The 24,265-nt window shown below is 32.0% G+C and overlaps 1 protein-coding gene across 1 annotated transcript in view; it reads left to right on the forward strand.

Annotated features, from left to right (window-relative positions):
* Window positions 1-24,265, forward strand: part of LOC117102879 (lipoxygenase homology domain-containing protein 1-like) — a 38,436-nt gene that overhangs the window by 3,491 nt on the left and 10,680 nt on the right. Inside the window, exons 4-33 of the mRNA XM_033243324.1 lie at window positions 382-557; window positions 4,993-5,127; window positions 5,632-5,802; window positions 8,652-8,826; window positions 9,290-9,482; window positions 9,940-10,127; window positions 11,596-11,740; window positions 12,124-12,226; window positions 13,265-13,394; window positions 13,639-13,889; window positions 14,324-14,459; window positions 14,784-15,031; window positions 15,545-15,680; window positions 15,848-16,002; window positions 16,226-16,383; window positions 16,881-16,957; window positions 17,181-17,374; window positions 17,768-17,960; window positions 18,198-18,361; window positions 18,868-18,954; window positions 19,103-19,520; window positions 19,765-19,919; window positions 20,597-20,730; window positions 21,018-21,172; window positions 21,364-21,468; window positions 21,872-21,980; window positions 22,333-22,517; window positions 22,893-23,071; window positions 23,420-23,536; window positions 23,743-23,902. Of these exons, the coding sequence (XP_033099215.1) occupies window positions 382-557; window positions 4,993-5,127; window positions 5,632-5,802; window positions 8,652-8,826; window positions 9,290-9,482; window positions 9,940-10,127; window positions 11,596-11,740; window positions 12,124-12,226; window positions 13,265-13,394; window positions 13,639-13,889; window positions 14,324-14,459; window positions 14,784-15,031; window positions 15,545-15,680; window positions 15,848-16,002; window positions 16,226-16,383; window positions 16,881-16,957; window positions 17,181-17,374; window positions 17,768-17,960; window positions 18,198-18,361; window positions 18,868-18,954; window positions 19,103-19,520; window positions 19,765-19,919; window positions 20,597-20,730; window positions 21,018-21,172; window positions 21,364-21,468; window positions 21,872-21,980; window positions 22,333-22,517; window positions 22,893-23,071; window positions 23,420-23,536; window positions 23,743-23,902 (4,932 nt within the window). The remainder of the gene's footprint in view (window positions 1-381; window positions 558-4,992; window positions 5,128-5,631; window positions 5,803-8,651; window positions 8,827-9,289; window positions 9,483-9,939; window positions 10,128-11,595; window positions 11,741-12,123; window positions 12,227-13,264; window positions 13,395-13,638; window positions 13,890-14,323; window positions 14,460-14,783; window positions 15,032-15,544; window positions 15,681-15,847; window positions 16,003-16,225; window positions 16,384-16,880; window positions 16,958-17,180; window positions 17,375-17,767; window positions 17,961-18,197; window positions 18,362-18,867; window positions 18,955-19,102; window positions 19,521-19,764; window positions 19,920-20,596; window positions 20,731-21,017; window positions 21,173-21,363; window positions 21,469-21,871; window positions 21,981-22,332; window positions 22,518-22,892; window positions 23,072-23,419; window positions 23,537-23,742; window positions 23,903-24,265) is intronic.

Here is a 24,265-nt window from a genome sequence, read left to right on the forward strand (position 1 = left end):
TCATTGTTAGTTGAATTGATCTTATTCTTATTTATTCAACTGAGATGCCAATTTATATTTTAAATGTAAAAGTATTTATTTAAACTAAATAACATTACAGTTTTTACGTATATGATAATATGTATATAATTATATATATATAAAATAAGTATGATTACATAAAGTACAAATGTATACATTGATATTTACACAAACAAGTTTTTAAATTTTTAATTCAAATGTTTTGAGCACTCCGGTGCTCCTCCTGAGTTATACATATTTCATATTATTAAGACACATACATAGTGCCTGGTGGAGGCTGAGTTTTTTCTTTCTTTCCTCTTCTGTTACGTTTCAATTTTTATATTTTTGTCAGCATTTAATATTAGTATTTTTTTTCAGGGCGTCCATTTGAAACAATCAATCGAGAGAACCAGATGCGTATGATGTCGTATCCACGAGTTGAGAACGGGAAGAAGGTGTACCTTCCATCGTACTCATCCCTAGGTGACCCACATCTTACTGACTATTTTGCCAGAAAATTTGGCCTGGAAGCATATCATCATTCCACTGCAGGAGTAAGTTAAATTTATTCTTTTTCTTGAAGTTATGCCTGATTCAATTAGTGTGAAAAAGTGTATATCATAATTTCAAGCTAAAATGAATGGTCACCTGAAATTTTGGGTCAGAGTAGTTACTGTAAGTGTAATTTAACATTTGTAGTGATTAAAAGGTTGTTGTGCCATAATTTGCGTGTATTGTTGCCCTAACACCTAAAAAAAGCTACACTGGCTCTATAAAAAAAACATGCTATTTTTAAGTTAGTTTTGTTGACTTTCAATTCAATTAATAATAATAATAATAATTGTCAACTTATGTAGCACATATAGACCAACCTCTATCCGCTTAATATTATTATAATTAGCTTTCTTCCAACCTGTCTATTTATACTAAATCACCTTACCCACTATGTTCCTCTTCACCATATTCATTCATCATCTAAAAATCTCTTGACAGTTCCATCTCGTAAAGGCAAAACAAAAACTTATGGTCAACAAGCTTTTCTTTTTTAAGCTCTCTATACTTGAATTCCCTGCCGCTAATTTGTGATTTCTTTTAAGGAAAATCTCAAAACCTTTTTATTACAGGAATGTTAACTTGCCTTATTTCCTCGCTTAGCACCTTTGGTAAATTTTTAATTGGTGCTATATAAATATTTGTTAATAGTAATAATAATAATATTTATTCGGCAGAGTAAAAGTACAATCTTGCCAGGAGCAAGGAATAGGCACGAGCCCATTCAGTAAACTGCCCATGCTCCATCATCAAAACATACAGTAAAGGCAAAAGTGAAACATTGAACAGCATAACTGATTTAAAATTAACTTAAAATACTAAAAACTTAACTAAATTAAAAATTCTGTTTTGAAATTAACTCAGAATTTTTGTACAGTAAAAAAGAAAGGCAAATTTGTAGAAACAAGAAATATTCAAAATATGAAGAGAAAAACACAAATATGAAAAAGTTAAGAAAACAAATCAATATTTTGCAATCAAGTATTTAGTTAGTTGAGCTTTGAAATCAGAAGTGGTTGAGGATTGCTGAATTTGTACTTCAAGTTGTTCCCAAAGTCTTGGAAAAATTACAAAAGATGACTTTATAAAGGTATTGGTTTTGGCCTTCATATATCAAACACCCATCACAATCACTTGATCTAACAAAATCATTAAAGGAAGAGGGACAGTAGTTATTATTATCATTATTATTATTATTATTATTATTATTATTGTTATTATTATTATTATTATTATTATTATTATTATTATTATTATTATTTGCTTCGCATTTAGCAAAAATGAATCAATTTTATGCCAATTTACTATATTCTCAGTGATTATCACCTCATTAACATGAAATTTTGTTATTGCCCTGAGTTGTTAATCATGCTTCAAACATGATTTTGTTATTAAGTCTTCAATGTATACAATGAATAGAAATTGGCTAAGGCCAGCTGAGGTAGTGTTATCTAAGAGTACATAATTGATGAGCTGTCATTGCATACTCTACAACATTTCGTTTATCATCTTGATGGGTAGATCTGTATACTGTACAGTCAGCGTGTTAATGCATTCAATGGATTGGTTCAAATACATTGTTTATAGTAGTATACTGTGGTATCATGAATACAGCACGATTGTTTTTTTAACAACTGCTTTATATCTCCATATAGTTAAGTATCATATTGGTGGTCACAATATAAATTTAGATTTTTCGATTTTATGTATCATTCAAATGATAGCTTTTGTCTTGATAAAACATTGTTGAAATATTATCAAATAAAGCCAGTACAAAATAGTTTATTTAATAACTGGTTTTTCTTTACACACAACTAAAATTCCACTCCCTAAACCTCATAAAGAGACTTAGTATATCACTAAAATTACAGGCTTAAACTTAGCATTTTGTATGATTTTAAATTGGTATTTTTTATGGCTATATTTTGTATGTGTTATATTAATACATTTATTTAAATTTTAAACATGTTGAATGATAATGAATTTAGGTAAAATAATACAATTATTTTACTTTGCTTTTTACCTATACCATTATTGATTTATTTTGTAATTTATTATCAATAAAATCATTACATTTTAGTACCCAACACCAACTTGACAGTCTTAAAATATATAATATTTATTTTTATGGCTGTATTTTGTATGTGTTATATTAATACATTTATTTAATTTTAAACATGTTAAATGAAAATGAATTTAGGTAAAATAATGAAATTATTTTACTTTGCTTTTTACCTTTACCATTATTGATTTATTTTGTAATTTATTATCAATAACATCATTATATTTTACTACCCAACATCAACTTGACAGTCTTAAACTGTATAATATTTTATTTAAATGTATCATGCTTGACTAAATATAACAGCTTTATATCTCCACTGATAGCCAAGTATCGTATTGGTGGTCATACTATAAATTTTGATTTTTTTGATTTTATGTATTTATTCAAATGATAGCTTTGTCTGGACAAAACTTTGTTGAAATATTATTAAATAAAGCCAGTAAAAAATAGTTTATTATAACTGTGTTTTTTTACTCACAACTAAAAATATTACCTCCACTCACTAAACCTCATAAAGAGACTTAGTTGACAAAACATCATTTTTAAATATAACATAATTTTTTATACAAGTACTGTATAATAAAATATGCTATGATTTTAACAAAAAGTTACCCACAGTTGTTATTTTTATTCATGATTGTGTAACTTGATTTCATTGGTAGGGTTCTGCTTGTGTCTTTAATAAGAATTTCCAATATAACGTTTGTGTCATATTTGGTCAATAAAGGTTTTATTTGGTCCATTAGTCGACAATAGGGAATTTTCCTTTTAAAAACTTTTTTTTTTGCTTCTTTGAAAACCTTTTGTTTTTCATAACAGTCTTTACAATATGCCTGTATTTAAAAAAAAAAAAGTGTTATATTTATACATTTTTAAAATTCTAAACATGTTGAATGAAAATGAATTTAGGTGAAATAATAAAATAATTTTACTTTGTGATTTCTTTTAAGGAAAATCATGTTGAATGAAAATGAATTTAGGTGAAATAATAAAATAATTTTACTTTGTGAATTTTTTTAAGGAAAATCTCAAAACCTTTTTATTACAGGAATGTTAACTTGCCTTATTTCCTCGCTTAGCACCTTTGGTAAATTTTTAATTGGTGTTGAATGAAAATGAATTTAGGTGAAATAATAAAATAATTTTACTTTGTGAATTTTTTTAAGGAAAATCTCAAAACCTTTTTATTACAGGAATGTTAACTTGCCTTATTTCCTCGCTTAGCGTGATTTCTTTTAAGGAAAATCATGTTGAATGAAAATGAATTTAGGTGAAATAATAAAATAATTTTACTTTGTGAATTTTTTTAAGGAAAATCTCAAAACCTTTTTATTACAGGAATGTTAACTTGCCTTATTTCCTCGCTTAGCACCTTTGGTAAATTTTTAATTGGTGTTGAATGAAAATGAATTTAGGTGAAATAATAAAATAATTTTACTTTGCTTTTTAACTTTACCATTATTGATTTATTTTCTAATTTATTATCAATATTAATATAATTATATTTTAGTACCCAAAATCAATTGACAGTCTTAAACTATATAGTATTTTATTTAAATGTATCGTGCTTGACTGAATACAAAGCTTTCTCAACTATTCGACTATTGTATGTTTCATTCTAATTATCTCTGATGCCTTTCCTGTCTAACTCATCTCAGTGAGCGTTTACTGTAGTATCTCCTTACAGAATCCAATATTCTTCAATCTTCAAATGTTAATGGGGTTGTATCGCAAGTAATGACGATGAGACGGATTGTAAATTTACGTGCCATTTATTTCTAGGGTATTAACTTTGTATTCTGCTTGGCTAAGCACATTCTCAGCTTTTGTGCCAACTTGCATTAAGGTGGAGTACTTATTACTCAGGATCAGTTTCTACATCTGAAAGCAATATATTTAAGTGTTTGACTTTGCATCACAAATTTGTAAATTTTCATAATTCGTTTCCAGGCAAATAATAGCGATAATAATATTCCATATGTCAGCAAAAATGATTTGTAATAATAACAATTCAGTTACAATAAAATATGGTAATGATACATCTGAAAGCAATATATTTAAGTGTTTGATTTTGCATCACAAATTTGTAAATTTTCATAATTCGTTTCCAGGCAAATAATAGCGATAATAATATTCTATATGTCAGCAAAAATGATTTGTAATAATAACTTTATTAATGCTTTTTGTCAATTGTTATTTTATTGAGAGTGATATAATGAAATGTGTATTAGATCTTGATTTCTGTCAGAATTTTTGTGTTTTTATCGAAGTACTGGATTTAAATCTAAGCAAAGATCCATTGTATCATAAAATAATTGTGAATTGCACAGCAAAATGAAAGATTTGAACAATAATAATTTTGTTTCTTTCAGAAACGAAGGGCAACCAGCGCTAGGTCGTCAAATAGTCTCCGTCCACACCGGCCAGGGAGTGCTAAGAATTCCGAAACGGTATACAGGATTGAAGTGAAAACAGGGGATAAAAAAGGATGTGGGACATCAGCAAATGTAAGTAACTATATACCTATTTACTTTTCATAATATTAGGCAAGTTGAATGGCCAAGCGGTTAGGGCAGGGGCACCGCAACCTACAGAGATAATATCTGTGCTGGTTCGATTGGCACACTCGTCTATGGTGGTAAAACAAGTCTTCTCGCATAAGGACTATAAGCTGTAGGCCCAGGGTATACCACAGCTTGTGTGCACTGTAAAGAACCCAGTGCATCATTCGAGATGACGTAGGGCATACTCCGGTGTACTGTACTGGTACAGACAGCCCCTGTGGTGGATGACGAGAGTTGCTGGTACTGGATTACAGACACGAAGGGACCCTTAGGGGTGAAGAAAGTTGTTAAGTAGCCCACATATCAAGCTACACTATATCATTATTATTATTATTATTATTATTATTATTATTATTATTATTATTATTATTATTATTATATTGAAAAAAAGTCTTTCACATCACAACAGAATGTATACTTTGCTATTTTTTTACTGTGTGAATGTAGGTGTTTGTCTCTATGAAGGGTAGTAAAGGAAAATTCCCTAAGAAGAAGTTGACCAAGAAACAGACCAAAACCAAGTCTGGCCCAGTCCACTGCAAGTTCAATAGAAACACAAGCAAGGTTTTTAATCTTAAAGGCCCAGAAATTGGGGATTTAACGTCTCTTACAATAGAGGTATGCCAGCTTTTTTTCCTCCCAATTACTGGATGTTTTCATATGGTAACACAAAAAACAGTATGCAGATTATATGAATCAAATTTGTTAATACTATATTAAGCATGAGATTAATATTACCATAATACAGCCTGAAAATATGTTGCACTTTGTAATTATTATTTGAATACATTATAGTAGCAAGGCAAGGCTTTCTTGCACAATAAATCTAATATTAATACCAATATTAGCCTTGGTATCAACATGGAACCTGTAGCTCCCCATGGATAGTGAACTTAATGAGACTATGAAGCTAAAGTAATATTATAAATACTTGTTTGAATTGTAGCATGGATTCTAATCTATTTAATTAAACCAATGCAAAGTGTAAAAGTACCTACAGCAGCATTTGAGGTATTGTGTGTTATAACAAACATAGATTGAAGACTTAATACCCATGGCGGTTGTGACCGCTGACAAGATTCAGTAGGATTTATTTAATTGTGTATAAACCAACTATAAATACATACAGAGCTGATTAAGGTCCGATTCGGACGAGTAAAATTTAACTGGGTACCACCAGCTGAGCGGTCGCGTGCGGCAATTAAATAATGCCCCTGGGTATAGAAAATTCGAAAAACATTTGGCCCAAAAACCCACCTTTTTTACTGGATATTTCAATTACACCTTGCCTCAAGGCGTAATTAAACACCCGTAACAAGGCCCAGGTCACAAGTTGACCCTTCAGATTTGTTAACAACGCCGGGTCAGATTGCACTGGACAAAAAGAAGCTCACGACCACGCTGCATGATTCTTCGCGTTGTTGCCCAAGCTTTCTTTCCACGCTGGTCGTTGTCTTCGTCGTTGCTGTACTTTCTTCGTCAAAAAGCTTGGTTTAGATCAAATCCGTCGTCGAGAAGCAATATAAAAGTTGTCACGATAGTTAGGTTGGCTGGGTTAATCATAATTCGGCGTCAATTTGTAAGGATAATCACAAGGAAATGAGTAAATTGTATAAAAAGTAAGCAGAAATAGCATAAATTCGTTTGTGTTAGTTCGTGATGTGAGCGACGATATGAATCAAATTTGTTAATACTATATTAAGCATGAGATTAATATTACCATAATACAGCCTAAAAATATGTTGCACTTTGTAATTATTATTTGAATACATTATAGTAGCAAGGCAAGGCTTTCTTGCACAATAAATCTAATATTAATACCAATATTAGCCTTGGTATCAACATGGAACCTGTAGCTCCCCATGGATAGTGAACTTAATGAGACTATGAAGCTAAAGTAATATTATAAATACTTGTTTGAATTGTAGCATGGATTCTAATCTATTTAATTAAACCAATGCAAAGTGTAAAAGTACCTACAGCAGCATTTGAGGTATTGTGTGTTATAACAAACATAGATTGAAGACTTAATACCCATGGCGGTTGTGACCGCTGACAAGATTCAGTAGGATTTATTTAATTGTGTATAAACCAACTATAAATACATACAGAGCTGATTAAGGTCCGATTCGGACGAGTAAAATTTAACTGGGTACCACCAGCTGAGCGGTCGCGTGCGGCAATTAAATAATGCCCCTGGGTATAGAAAATTCGAAAAACATTTGGCCCAAAAACCCACCTTTTTTACTGGATATTTCAATTACACCTTGCCTCAAGGCGTAATTAAACACCCGTAACAAGGCCCAGGTCACAAGTTGACCCTTCAGATTTGTTAACAACGCCGGGTCAGATTGCACTGGACAAAAAGAAGCTCACGACCACGCTGCATGATTCTTCGCGTTGTTGCCCAAGCTTTCTTTCCACGCTGGTCGTTGTCTTCGTCGTTGCTGTACTTTCTTCGTCAAAAAGCTTGGTTTAGATCAAATCCGTCGTCGAGAAGCAATATAAAAGTTGTCACGATAGTTAGGTTGGCTGGGTTAATCATAATTCGGCGTCAATTTGTAAGGATAATCACAAGGAAATGAGTAAATTGTATAAAAAGTAAGCAGAAATAGCATAAATTCGTGTATGAAGTATTGAAATTGCCGCGAAAACATTGCTAATTTGACACGGGGTCGTCACTCAGGTCACAAACTATTCAGAATTCTGACCTTGCAGAAGCTTGTAAAATACGTAACTTCCGTCAAATTAATGGGTAAATGGATTGTTATTTTACTCGTCCGAACGACCGTCACATTTAGCCCCGAGGTTATTAGTAGATTCCCCATGTAATTGAGTTTACGTCCGAATCCAACCTAAGTGACATGTTCTGTTAGACAGCTTTTAGAGATTTTTCAAATGATTTATTATCTTTTCAATGTGTTTATAATTGGTCAATTTGTAGCAACAATTACTAAGTGATATTTAATTTATACCATGTCGAACAGCAGGACCATGCCCATGCACACACTTCAACTTAATTCAATAACAAGTGCTTGTTACATGCTCTATGATGCAATGGTACAGTATAGTAATTACATCACTCTATTCGATGCTAACACTATCTATGATGTCTTACAATTAATTGTCTCTCTGCGCATGAGTTTAATTGAATATACTGTACCTAGTGTTAAGGCTCCGGAAAATAATAAACATCCCTGTTACCAACTTTTAATACTTTGGGGCCTTCCCATGTACACCAAATTGACTGTAACTAATAATAATATTAAAAGAATAATAGAAATATATACAGCTATATTTTACAAATAATTCTTAAAAGTGGCACTAGGAAAAGCTTATGAAAAGAAAGAACTTTTTTGAGGGGTGAATATTTGAGAGTATTTTTAAAGATTACAATTTACTGATGTCAAATATTTTTTTTATTGACTTCTATATGATTTTAATATAAATTGTATTACACATTTCAGCATGATGGACTTGAAAAGAAAGACAGCTGGTTGTTGGAAGAGGTCAAAGTAACTAATTTACATACAAAGAAGTCATGGTTATTTTTCTGTGGTCAATGGCTTTCATTGTTTCATAGTGACTGCCAACTATCTCGAAACTTAACACCTGTAGATGCAAAGAAGTATGGGAAAACAGGTAAGTAGGTAATATGGAAAGATAGTATTTGAACATCATTTATGTATGTTGTACAGAACTATACAAATTTTATATGAAATTGTACATTATCCTTTGATAATTTTCCTATAGTTTCCTATAATCTTGCAGTACCGTGGGTTTGGAAAACCAAACTACTGAAAAGCCTCGATAAAATAAGATGAAGAATGACCCCTCTTAAATTCATGAAACTAGCAATATACTGTAATAAATCTATTAGATCAGGTAGCCTACTCTACGCTCTCTTAAATTATTTGCCACAACTCAGCTGCCAATGTAAAATTAACTCAATGTTCTATAGGTAGGTAGATTAAGGTGTAATGTATTATGTGTACTGTATATATATTTATGATTGTGTTTAAAACATTTTATGTTTGCCATTTGTTGGTTATAATAGTAACAAAGTTGATCTTATCTGATTGTAAATTTCGCTTCTGATTTTCAGAATATGAGATAGTAACAGTTACTGGTGACGTTGGGGGTGCAGGCACAGATGCCAATGTGTACATAACACTTTTTGGGGCACGCCGGTCGTGCAGTAAGTTTCAGCTGAAGGCGCATGGGAAATCGTTTGAACGGGGGATGAGTGATATATTCAGGCACAAATGCGATTGTGTTGGACCTCTGAAAAAAATTAGGTACAGTATGATGATATGTTTTCAAGTGTCTGCCTCACATTCTGCAAGGCCTTAAGTCTCGCATTAAAAGGAGCCATAATTGGTTAAATTCTTTTGTAATTCATGAGCTTATCTGTGTGTATATACACATGTAATGTATATGTCATTTGATTAGTTGATTGGTTGCATTATTATTATTAATTTTATTATTATTTTATTATAGTTGCAAAGAAATAATTTTTATTTTGATAAATTTTCAACGTATTTGTAACCAAGGCTGTATTTGGGATCAAATATTTTATCCAACTGTACAACAACTGTTTGATCATAATTCATTAAAGGCATTATATTTTGGTGTATTTAAGTACCATAAACAATGTACAGTTGAATTGATAAAGTGTGAAACATTGATTTATGTGCAATTAAACTTAATTAAAATGTAATTAAGAATTATATAGTTACTGCTTTTGTCCTACAGAATAGAACATGATAACACAGGATTTTCTCCAGGCTGGTTCCTAGAGCGTGTTGTCGTAACTGATCTGAAGAATCCAAAGAAATCTAAGTATTACTTCCCATGTAGCCAGTGGCTAGCAAGAGACGAAGGAGACAAACTCATCTCAAGGGATCTACTTGGCAGCAAAAACCCCCTAGCTGTTAGAAAATGTAAGTAAAACTCCATCTCATTTTAATACAGTAGACGTTGCAAATAACCCCTAGGTATTCGAAAATATAAATTAAGATTTGTGTCATTTTTAAGTTAATAGGTATTGCAAAAATATCGCTAGCTTTTTACCATACATTTTAAACTTTCATTGAAATGTATATGATATGATTACCATTACTGAATATCTATACAAAATATGAAAATCTCAACATTCACATTAGTACAGTATTCTTTTTGTTATTCCTAAACACTCCCTAGCTGTGTGTCTATAGAGTTATATAAAAAAATGACAAGTATAAGGTCATGTTCATCAATAAAACATAATGAGCAGTGAAAACAAACGATACATGACACATCAGTTAGTATCTTCTAGTATGTATAATTAAAACCTTGAAATTTTAATCTTACTTTTGAAATATTCCTGTTAAAGGTATTTAAAAAGCATTGATTTATGTGGAATCTGATTTTGCAGTGTACAAATTCCCTTCAAGTTGTTTTTCCTTTGGTTTTTGTTCCACATTTAATTTTTTTTAAAAGCATTAATAACAGAAAATTCTGATGGAACACACATAGAAGCAAGATAAATTTTAGACTAATATCAATTATCATTATTTAAATGATAATAAGAATAATGTTGAATTTTATTTAAGAATATGAATAAAATATCCATCTATTTTTATATCTCTTTCATCATGTGCATTGGAAAACCTTTGAAATGTTAATGGCATTCTAAACATGTTTTAAAACTGAACGTTGTGATGCATCATTGATTTGTGTGTTATTAGTAGGCTTTCTAGGCTTACACTACGCACAAATATACTGTGATTGCATTAAGAACCAAGTTGATGTTATTTTTGAGTTGAGGTGCAATTGTTGTGTCAGTGTTAATGCATTAATTTATAGGATCATAAATAAAATCTTTGAGGAACAGTGATGTAAATGTTTGTGTAGTAGATATTTTTTATACCTTTGTTACCATTATTTTTTAAGGTTACTTAGGGAAGGAAGGCAAGGAATATATCAGAAATTTTCTCATTAAGCAAACAGGTTCTGCTAAAAGCATCTCAGTGAAGGCAAAAATATGTATTTTATTGACAAATATGTGTGTGAGGTAAAAAAGTAATAGAAGGTGCTTTTAGATCATCACTCAAGATCCATTCTTATTCTTGTAAAGAATGTGATGTTGCATTCAGTAATCGGATTGATAAATGCTTCATATTTAAAAGAAAGGAGATATGAAGATTCCTTATTAGGAGATGCCATGGTGATGAGTGTTATAAAAATAATTCAACAAACTGTGTTTCCAAAATGTAAATGATGCCAGCGGGTGTATTAATAGGTGAAAAATATATATATTTTTTTTAAACTAACATTATCAGCAGACATTGGGTTTGCAAAACAAAGTGTAAAACGTCTCTCCAAAATAAGATTAACTTTAACCTTTTATTTTGTATTTATTTATATTAGCACAAAAGTACATGGTTCACGTTTTCACTGGGAACAAACGAAAAGCAGGGACTGATGCAAATGTGTATTTGACGCTTTTTGGGGAAGGTGGAGATTCTGGTGAACACCAATTGAACACGTCAAAGAATAATTTTGAAAAAGGAAGGTAAGACTCGCCGAAAATGTTACGCAAATGTTTTCTCAGTTTTTGGTCCAGTTTTGTCCTTTAGTTAGATTTGCATTGTAATGGATCAAAAATGGTTGAGACCGTGCTTGATTATTAAACTTGACCATAAAATGTATTCACGCTTCACTGATTTTAAAATTTTGCATAGAGTGATTGAGACACTGTGCAATATTATATAAGTGCCAAAGCATTATTTCAGTTCACCCGTCAATTGAGGACCCCTAAAATGAGACCACATTTTCATAGTAGCAGCTGACAATTTTTTATTTTTCAACATGATCAATCCAACGTTTTAAAAAAACCAAAAAACAAACAAGCTTTTTTAGGCCTTAAGAAAGAATATCAAAACCATTTCATTTCAGTGAAGACATCTTTGTAGTCGAGTGTCCTGGTCTTGGAGCTCTGGATAAACTGAGAATAAGTCATGATAATTCTGGATTAGGAGCCTCATGGTTTCTTGATAAGGTATGATGGATAAAGTTCTATTTAGTTATACAGTAAGTTGTATGGTGTAGTTTTTCAATCTTATGTTTATTTTAGAAATTGCTTGAACAAACAAAATGATATTCAACAAAAAGTAAATGATGTAACCCTCATATCCATGAAAAGCTTGTACTTCCACCCACAACTGATTAGAATTTAAAAAAAATACACTCAAGTAGGTAAAACCCCCAAATGTTACCTCATTCTCCTGCCCCTTCACATTCTCTATGTTCCCCTCCATCAGCCCTCCCATAATCAATATTCCTAATACACCACTGTTGAGGTCCTAAATAAGGGTGTGCTAGAATATAATCTTACATCATATTTAATGATACTAGCATCTGTTGAGTCTGTTTGACGCAAGTCAAGTAGTCGTAGTAATATCATAGTAATGTCATAGAAATTTTGGTGAAACACCAAACAAAGCAAATTTGTATGCTAATTTGTGTGAAGTGATTATCTGAGACATAATCATCAAAATTATAATTTTTCTGAGGCAGTCGGAAGGTCAGTACATTTGCAAAGATGTGTAAGGAATCCACACTCAATTGTTGTATTCATTTTGAAATTAATAATTTATTATATTTCATTTTGTTTGAAAAGGTCAAAGCAGGATGTGCATGAACAGTATAAATGCAGTGAAATCGGGAAAATAGATGCATGAACATTAGATGTAGTAAAATCTAGAGATATATATTAAATATATAAATTTAATCAAATTAAACTTTATATTACTCAAAATAATCAAGTATGTCATCAAATTTCAATTAAATAAATAGTTTCTATCATGTGATTTGTCTGTATCTCCAGTTCATGAAGAAAAATTACATATGTACTGTACCATGCACGATGAAGAATTTTGTTATTGTTTGAAACACTAACCACACAATTCAGTAGTTTTCACTGACTTTTTACCACAGTATATAGTATTTATTGATTACCAGCCATTTTATGATCTATGCAAATAAAATAAGAATGTCTGATAATAACAATAATATCTGTTCTTTATCCATTTTGAAGGTCATAGTGGATGATACATCTTTAAATAAAACCTACAAATTCCCATGCAATCGGTGGCTGGCAAAAGATGAGGATGATGGGAAGATTTCACGAGAGCTCTACTGCGAGGGCAGTGGAAAAGGTTCTAGAGGTTAGTTCACAATGACTTAATGAAAATTTTTGATTATATGATAGTGATAGTAATATAACGATAATAATGGTGATAATAAAAAGTATAATGTTTATTTCTAATAATTTGAAGATGGCAACAATTCTTATGATGATGAATAATGAGAGTCAACAATGATAGGTATTGATCAATTATAAATTATGATAATGTATAAAAATATTACTAGATTAGTGTTGATTATAGCTAAATTATATCACTTTTTCAGGAATACCTTATGAAATAAGGGTTACAACTGGAGACAAGCGGTATGCTGGTACAAGTGCGGATGTTTACATCGTCCTCTACGGTGGCGAAAATGGCGAGCAAACCAGTGGCAAGATTAACCTGGATGGCAAGTTTGAACGTGGACGAACGGATGTGTGTGATGTTGAGATTGGATCAATACTGAGTCCGCTTAGTCGGATTGATATTGGTCATGACAATGGTGGGAGTGGCGCGGGGTGGTTTTTGGATCGGGTATGTATAAAACATTTTTAGCTTTTTGAAGTAAGTTTTACAGAGCACTGTTTGCATTGGCCTTTTCTGCTCTTGAATACCAACTGGCTTATCTTCCTGGACAATGTTCAGTTACTTAAACTTCAGAAATTTGACTTGGAGAATATTATGCAGCGTGTTCACACTGTATTATTTTTTAATTTCAGTCTGCACTATCAAATTTTATGTGTCAGATTTGTGTGATGAGCCCATATGAGTGTGATTATGTCATATTACACCCAAATATTGACATATTTAGTCCAACTAGTCAGAACAAGGCTATGGACTACCAGTATCACTTTTGATTTTGCATATTATTAGCATTTGTGGATGGATTGACATTGCAAATTAAGCATCACACTACACAATTTATACTGTCCTGTTAATGCTACGAAATTTATTTTGGGGCTATGCAGGTTGTCGTAAGCTGTCCATCGACTGGTATCGAGCAGACGTTTACGTGTGACAAGTGGCTGGCAGACGACGAAGATGAAGGTGTGATTCAGAGAACGCTCTATGAAAACAAGTCAATGAGGAAGGCAAAGAAGAAAAGTATGATATATATTTATGCTTGCAATCAAACTTATTTGATTGCAAATCAATTATAGTACTAATCCATGAAATTTGAATAGTTACAATATAGAAAAAGTTAATAATTTGTAATCGTCAGTATTAATATTATGTTTATTGGTGAAATACTTAGTTATTATTTTTCCAGATAACTACTTTTATATTTTTTCATCATAAAAGTCTTTTTGTAATTTTAATTAATTACTTTATGTTTTTTTATTCATATACTGCTACTTTCATTTTTAGTAATGTAATTACTATTTCTGCTGTTATTATCAAAACAAATATTATTATTTTTTTCTTTAGAGTTGGCTTGGAATGTTACAGTTTTCACAAGTGATGTTGGCAGTGCGGGCACAGATGCTAATGTGTGGATGTGTCTCTATGGAAACCAAGGCAAAACAGATGATATTGAACTCAAGACCAAAAGTGATGTATTTGAACGAGGAGATAAAGATAACTTTAAGATTGAGGCAGCTGATGTAGGCAAGCTGTATAAAATGAGAATCTGGCATGACAACTCTGGCTTAGGCCCAGGCTGGCATCTTGATAAGGTAAGGTCATCAATTGAACTCTATTTTTCTTTTTATACATTCATTCATTCATTCAATCTCTTGTTTGTTCATTATTTCCAAAATTCATTCTTTTTTTTTTCATTAATTAATTAATTCTTTCAATCATTCATTCACTCTTCATTAATTTTTTCATTTGTTTATTTATTCATACATTCTTCAAACATTCATTTATTCCATCCACAGTGATTTATCACCACTTTCAGGTAAAATGGCCTTAGTTAATGATTAACTAAAATATATTTCTACAATAAAAAAAAACATACACTTTAAAAAAAATAACAGATTCAACCTCTATTAATAACGTCCAGACTCTACTTGTATGGATGGAATTAATAATGCATGGTGGACCTAAATTTCCATGTTGAGTGATGAATGGTGTAAATAACAAATGTCACATGATACAAAATCACCCAATGAAATGACAAAGATCTATTTAAATGTGTTATAATATGTACTTTTTATTTACTATTTTATATTTATGTACAATTACAGGTTGTAGTTGAGCAGGTGGCCACAAGGAAGAAGTATACATTTAACTGTCAGAGGTGGCTTGCGACTGGTGAAGATGACGGAGAGATCATCCGAGAGCTCCCAGCCGAGGGTGATGGCATCAAGAAACCACTCAAAAGTAAGTAAAGTTTTGTTTTTGCTTTAATGAGGCCCAACAGGAAAGTACTATAAAATTCCACCCTAGTACATATAACATATATTATTTTCTTATAAATGAATGAACTGGTATCTACATCTTGAGTGAAAAGAGGATAAATAATATTTTTAATGACATCTTTGTTTCAGTTGTGAAATACAATGTTCAGGTAGTGACAGGCGACAAGTTTGGTGCGGGAACCGATGCAAATGTTTATTGCAATGTCTTTGGTGAACTTGGTGACACTGGTGATAGGCCAATGAAAAAATCGAAAACTAACAAAAACAAATTTGAACGGAAAGCAGTAAGTTTTGCCTAATACAATTTAATAATCTGATAGAATGCTAATTTAACTTTTTTTAGAAGAATTGTTTTTTTTACATATTGTAATATTCTTAAATATTATTAATCTACTATTTTAATTAATGTCATTTATACATGGCTACTATTGATTCCCCCTTTCCATGCTCAGATGGACACTATCTCAATTTAGTCTGATGTATCTATTGGTTTTTTTGTATCTATAGATTGATGAATTTGTGATAGAGGCTGTGAGTCTCCAACAGCTTTCTCGTGTACGAATTGGGCATGATGGTGCAGGTGCTGGGGCTGGTTGGTACCTTGACAAAGTGATCGTGAGGGAGGAGGGAAAATCAAAATCAGAGGTTGTTTTCCCCTGTAGCAGGTACAGTACATCACTTTCACTGAATTTAATGATGATTATGTCAGTCTTTAGTACATCATGACATAGTCTTTTTGCTCAATATTAAACTGAGTATTTAATCAAAAGCCTACTCAGCTCCCTGGCTGAGTGTTCCATAACTTTGTAATTAGTAATTGACACAGACAAAATCCCATTAAGAAAAGGGCTCTCTCTACACTTTGTACAGTGGTGCAAAATATTAAGAGAGGATGAAAGCAAAATACTGTACATACATACTATAATGCCGATATTTACATTTTGTAGCAGAGAGTGCATAAGAATCCCTGACCAGAATCCCAAGCTATGGCATCTGCAGAGAGAGGTTAATCACAGGAAATGGATCAGTCTGTTGGCAGTCAAACCTACCAACCTAAAACTTGAATCTGTTCTTCTTTCAAAAAAATGATTTCTGCTGAATATTTCCATCTCTAAGATATTATTTCCAATCAATGAAAATGCATATTTTCTTTTTTAAATAGGTGGCTTGATCGTGATGAAGATGATGGCTTGATTGTTAGGGAACTTGTTCCAGAAGGGAAGCCACAGTTACTTTCAAGTAAGCATACTGTGGGGATGTTTTTGAAATGTATTCTGTATAGTTGTGTCTTATAAATAGCAATTAAAAACATATTATCATTATTGTTTAATCATCAATCCTAATATCATCATCATCATCATTATCATGATTCATACGTGACTTGGACATTTTCATTCTTCTGTTTTTAATCAAATGTTGACCTGTATATTTTTCTAATTTGCATATTCCCCACTTTCTGTAGCCACATCCTACCATGTGTCAGTGAAGACAGGTGACGAGCGAAGTGCTGGTACTGATGCCAATGTCCACATCAAGTTGTTTGGTAAAGATGGTGATACCGGATTATTACCCCTCAAGCAAGCTGAAAACACTAAGAACAAGTTTGAACGAGGCAGAACTGATAAGTTTACATTGGAAGCTGTTGATATCGGCAAGGTCAGTCATGGTTCTATTCAAGACATGTAAAAAGGTGGATTTTAAAAAAAAATTGTGCACCACTGTTTTTCTAAATAGGACATATTCTCGACAATTGTATTTCAGCCAATTTTCTGAATCAAGTAATTATTCATTAACTATTTGATTTTGGTTTGACTAAAAACACTTTGACAATAAATTTTATACTTGAAAGAATGAAATACATAATTTTTTACCCAAATATCACACACACAAATTATTCCATTGCTTAATAATAATAATTAGTGTTTCACTATTTTTTTTTTTTGTTCAAGTTATTTTTTCTTTAGAATCTTGTTTGGAAAATGTCATAAACACCTAGCCATTGAACATTTATTGTCATCATACCTTAAATGTCACCTTTTTTACCATCAGCTTGAATATATGAAGATTGGTCACGATGGGTCAGGGCCAGGTGCAGGCTGGTATTTGGACAGTGTTGAAGTTGACATCCCATCTCGTGGTGAGACGTATAACTTTGCGTGCCATCGCTGGCTGGCAGAGGATGAGGAAGATGGAGAGCTTGAGATAGAGGTAATGCCGACAGACTTCAAGAAATCTAAGCCAAGTAAGTTTTTTATATATTTATTAGTGTCTTGTAAATAATTTCTTTAAGATATAACAAGAAATTATATAAATTCATATAAATTTATTACTCACAATAGTTTTTTACCCGTTCTATGCTCACTGTGTCCATCCTATAGACTCTGTTATGTATGCCTTTTTTAAAAAATTATTTTTAACACCCTTCAGCTGTTCCTTTTTCATAGTTCATTTGTTTGATATTGACTTCATTTTTTTTAAGGAATTCCATATGAAATAACTGTTACAACAGGAGATGTCAGTGGTGCTGGCACAGACTCAAATGTCTTTATTCGACTGTATGGTAGAGATGGTGCCAAGACTGAGGAACACAAGCTAAGAAATAGAACAGATAACTTTGAGAAGAGCAACACTGACAAATTTAAGGTAAGGATAAAATAATGTGATTTTAAACCATATTTTTTTGTTAAATTATTTTGTGCAAAATTTGGTAGTACTGGATTACTGTATTTGTATTTGTACTCCCCAAGTAGAGGAGGATGCTGTAAATTGTATATGAGTGTGTTTCTTGGTGTAGAAAAACAGTTTCTTAAAAATATTATTTTCTATGGCAGTAGAAACAAAAGTCCAAGAATGGAATCTTTCATTGTGCCAAAGAACCAACCTTTCGTACCAAAGTAATATTATGTCCAGAAGGCCAAGAAAGATTTTTTATGGCACAGTATTTATTTTTATCTTGGTAATCTCATGATTACCAATGATTCAAGAACCATTGCTCTCTTAGTAGAAACATATCGTAAGATTGATTCAGTATCCTCTAACTAGTGCAATACAAGTGTATAGAGATGGTATTATGCATTATACAAATCAAACAAATAAATACAATAAATAAAGTGATGACATGTTTACTGTTGCCTCCTTTACTTACCCAGATTGAAGCTGAAGATGTTGGCCCTCTTACCAAGATTAGGATTGGTCATGATGGTGTTGGAATGTTTTCAGGCTGGTTCCTTGATAGAGTGAGCACGTCATTAAATCTTCTCCCCAATAGCTGTCTCACATTAAATAATTTCCTCTTATGTACAAATGACAAGTATAAATAAATCAAGTCAAATCAACTACATTACATTTTTTGCAATGAAATATGTCAGTACTGTTTTTTACTAGGTCGTTGTTGAAAGGTTTCCTCCTAAGAAAAAGTTAAAACGAAGTAAATGTAAATCTAAGCTTGATGCCAGTGATGACGAGGACAACAAAGGTAAACTTAAAAGACGAAAATCTAAATCAAGACTTGATGATAGTGACGATGAGCAAAATCATGGGAAGCTGAAAAGAAGAAAATCGAAAGCTAGTCTCAAAAGTGAAAGTGATGAAGAAGACACAAAGGGAAAGCTGAAAAGAAGGAAGTCCAAAGACAAACTGAATGATAGTGAGGAAGAAAAAAATGAAGAAAAGGAAGAAACAACAAAGTATATTTTTGTGTGCAACCGATGGCTAGCTAGGGGAGAGGATGATGGACAGATTGTGAGAGAACTTGTGCCCACAGATGAGAATGGGAAAGTACTTAGAAGAAATTCTCTCGTTAGTAAGTATTATTCGCTTATTTTCCAAATCTAAGAACCCATGTGAAGTTTTGTTAGTTATTTAAACCCAAGACCCTGCAGGGATTGGAAGTACTCACCTTCAACTTTCAAACTACTTATACATGTAAATCTTGACACAATTTACAGCCTATCCATTAAAGTCCACCACCATTATTACTCTCCACTTAAACTTTATAAAGCTGTATAAATTTGTTATAAATGTGTAAACTTTTCTTTGATGTACAGTTTCTGAGTATATAGTGCGAGTCTTTACGGGAGACAAATTTCGTGGGGGAACTGATGCAAATGTGTTTCTCAACATATTCGGTGAAAAGGGCGACACTGGGGAGAGGAGAATGAAAGACTCAGAAACTCATCGGAACAAGTTTGAGAGAAATCAGGTAAAGTTGAAGCAAACATTATTAAATGAAACTGTATATGGAGTTGATATTTTGGAGCTGATCTTTTTTGCAACTTGTCTTAAGCTCTGTCCAGACTATCAGATTATATTTGACAAAAACATGACATGCCTAAATATGGTCATGATGACATCACATCATGACCATATATAGGCACATCATGACTATATATGGGCATACAACAGTTTTTTGTTAAAGAAAATTTGCTAATCTGGACAGTGCTTAAACGCATCCCCTGTACCAGTGTCATTTACTATGAGACCTAAAAAAGTAATTAAATGCAAGATTTGAACTGGTATAAAGACAAACAAAGAAAATTAAGTAATTCATTATCTATAATATAAACCATGCTAAGACAGACATTTCTGTTAATTTTCATGGTGGGTTTTGCAAAAGGACACTCAGCATTAAAGTATCTCTATAATGTTAATTGTGGATACACCAAAATCCCTACCACTCTCAATAATTACATATCAACAATACCAAACATACTTATTATTCAAAATAAAAAAAAAGATGATTATTACAAGTGATATGTGGTGTTATACATTTCTATAGATGTTTTCTTTTTATCATTTTGTTGTAGTTAGTGTTAATTGATGTATTTTATTACTGAATATAATGAAATAAAAACTGTTTTATTTTATATTTCCTTGCAGGAAGATGTGTTTAAAGTTGAAGCAGCTGACTTGGGCAACTTATCTAAACTGAAAATACGACATGACAACTCAGGTACTGGAGCATCGTGGTTCTTAGATCGGGTCGAAGTTGAAGATAAGAAGCATAATGCTAGGTAAGAAGATCACTATAAGCATACTTCAAAACTTGTACTCAAGTAAGTTAATTCAAAAGAGACTAAAGCTCTGTCCACACTATCATATTTTCTGTCAAAAGCTGTTGTATGCCCATATATAGTTACAATGTGCCTATATATGGTCATGATGTGATGTCATCATGACAATATTTAGGCATGACAAATAAAATTTGTTAGTATTAACAGGGCTTCACACACAATAAAAAAAACTGAAGTAATTATGTATGAAATATTTATATAGTAATTTTTTTTTTCTTTCTGTTCAGATATTACTTTCCTTGTCAACGTTGGTTATCAACCAATGAAGACGATGGACAGATATCTAGAGAATTAGTACCAGTCGAGAAAGATCTGATGAATCGATTATCTAAAAGTAAATCACTCACTTCAATCAGAGATGAACTTGCTCTTGAAACTAAAGGTGAGAATCAAAATGATATAACACCTAAGTTTGCTGTAAATTTTAACCTTTGCAAAAATATACAAATCTCATCTTGAAGATCTTGTACTATATTAATATTTATTTCCCGTGTATGAATGCTTTTATTTATCAATGTATGTTTGTTTATCTATGTAAGGTATTCATCATATTTAATAATTTTTTTTAAATAGCTGCAATGGAAACATATCATGTGTTTGTGACAACATCTGACGTCAGGGGAGCTGGTACCGACGCCAATGTTTACATCATCATCTTTGGCGAGAATGATGACACTGGTAAATATAGATTCATTTGTGAAAGTAGAATTTAAAAAGTACTACACATGACATAGTATACAAATATTGACTCTCATTCTTGAGGTTGGGGTTCAAATCTTTTGTGGTTGATTTGCTTGTGTCTTTAGGCAAAGCAATTTATCACATTGACTTTAATACCAACAGTATGTGTAGGCTTACCTACAGTAGTAGAATTCAATATCTATGCGAATTATAATACTTATTGATAGAACTGAGCTGAGCATTCTAAAATACATTTAATCTAATGACCAGTGAACTAATGCACTGAGGCACTAGGACATTGTTCTATGTACGACTGATCATGGAGTAATTAGTAATTCCTCCATAGACTGATAAGCTGCATGGTTTTTATTTAAACTAATCGTAAATTTGTTGGTTTTAGGTTTAATTAATTTGAAATCATCCAAGACGAACAAGAACAAGTTTGAACGAGGCGTAACTGACGAGTTTGTGGTTGAGGCTGTGAATATTGGTAATATTCAGAAAATTAGGTACATTACTCCATTTGTTTTGTAAATACTTAGCTTGTTAAACCAATAAATTCCAAGTTTCCCCTTGCAGAATAGGGAAATGGAAATGAGGATGCAACAGGTGATTCCATAATTTCAGATAGTTAAGTTCTGCAAAGGCAAGTTGGCTTGTATTGGGTTATCCAGATACTGTATGTCTCTCATGAGACTGCCAACATTACTTTGATTTGTGTGATTTCTCATAAACTAAATTTTAAAAAGAAAAAAGGAATACATCAGAGCTACACCTTTTGCTTTTGAGGTGTATTGAAACAATATAAGAGAGTAATTTAAATGACAATATATTTAATTATTCTATTTTTTGGTATCATAGGATTGGGCATGATAATAAAGGTGGATTTGCAGGCTGGATGTTGGACAAGGTTGTCATAGATGCTCCCTCTCTGGGCAAGAAGTGGGAATTTCCATGCGGTCGTTGGCTGGATAAGGGAGAGGATGATGGTCAGATAGAGAGAGAACTATTCCCAATATCAACAAGAACAGAAGAGTATGAAAAACGTAAGTATGAAAGTTAATAGAACATATATATACCCATCATTGCACAAACTATGCTATTAAACTGAAATTTGTTCATAACAACATGTTATTTACTCCTGTACGCAACTGTAAAAAGACATGTTGATGCAATATGTACAATGCATATATATTTTAGGGAACTGTAATATGTGTAACACATACGCTTATACAGTACTATTGTATATCTATAAATATGTGTCTCACATCTACAGTGCATATAATTTAACTATATCATACTTTATATACAACATGTTGTACTCATACAATAGTGCGCATGTTTAATGACATCTTGTTTGATAGCTGCTGTATATTGTTTATTGCCATCCCATCATGTTTTTTAAAACTTTTGTTCTTAAGATGTTCCATACGAAATCACTGTGTATACAAGCGATGTAGGTGGAGCTGGTACAGACTCTGATGTATTTATCGTTCTGTTTGGTATGGACTCCAGCACAACCCAGAAAAGCCTCTGTGAAAATAAAAAGCAACGCAAGGAATGTTTCGAAAGGAAGAAAGTGGATAAATTTGTGGTTGAAGTAAGTGAATTAAATTGTGTGTTTAGCGCAAGATGAAAAGATACCTCCTTAAAGTGTTCTTTTGTTTGCAGTTAGGGTTGCATGTAGTGTAGATGACTAATGAAATGCATATTAATAAATTAATATTATAATTATTTATATTTGTATAGAAATTGCATTTGTTGGTTGTATGTTTGTAATTTATTGTTAATACTTTTATTATTATTGTTGCCTGTCCAAGAACAGTATATGTAATTGATAACATTTTGTTTTGCTTATGACAATAAAGACATCTATGTATCTTGTACTTCAAGAGCTTTTTTTTATGATGATTTTCTAATGTGATGGGTTTTATCTCTTATCTCTTAGCTCGAAGATATCGGAGAGAGTATTGAGAAGATTCGAATCGGCCATGATGGTTCTGGATTTGGAGCTGCCTGGCACCTGGATAAGGTGGAGGTCAGGAAGTTGTTGGATAAGGGAAAGGTGAGTGTATTACAATTATATATTATATTATTATATATACGATTGATTTCTAAAAATGTCATCAAGAATAAAAAGAATATAACACAAGCTGAGGTAGCATTTATCATTAAAAGCACTGTGGGTAATTGTCCAACTCTGTGAGGGGATCTTTTGAGTGGTCTTTCAAAAATTTATATCAATTTTAAATTTTGTTCCTAAATATTCAGGGCTCAAGGACGTTTGTGTTCCCATGCAAGAGATGGTTTGCTCGTAAAGAGGATGATGGCGAGATCGTGCGGGAATTGGTTCCAGCACAAGTTACTGAGGAGAAAGTTGGCAAAGATGGAACTCTTAAGAAAAAAGATCTCAAGCAGTCAACATTAACAAGTAAAGAAAATAATATAATTATGATAATCCATAGAAGTCCAAATAGGATGCAATTATTAAATAATATTCATTATGTGAGACTTGTCATTCCAAAACCAGTGTAATGTCACTAAATGTTAAATTGAGTAATTAGCATATGAATGTGGCAGTATTGTATACTTTACAGAGAAGTCAACTCCAGTAAATGACCTATCATTTCATATATCATTCATTTAATGTGGAGATTATCAATATAATTAAAAAGTCAGTCTACAGGGTATTTCGTGAATATTTACCTGGATAAACCGACTAATTGCCATTGTTCCCAAAACGGAACAAGCCTTCGAAATAAAATGGAACAGTCCGACCCAGGGCGCCACGAAT

The sequence above is a fragment of the Anneissia japonica genome, unplaced genomic scaffold, assembly GCF_011630105.1.
Source record: "Anneissia japonica isolate Jap-2015-1 unplaced genomic scaffold, ASM1163010v1 scaffold597_len517326_cov190, whole genome shotgun sequence".
In the NCBI taxonomy this organism is placed as follows: Eukaryota; Metazoa; Echinodermata; class Crinoidea; order Comatulida; family Comatulidae; genus Anneissia; species Anneissia japonica.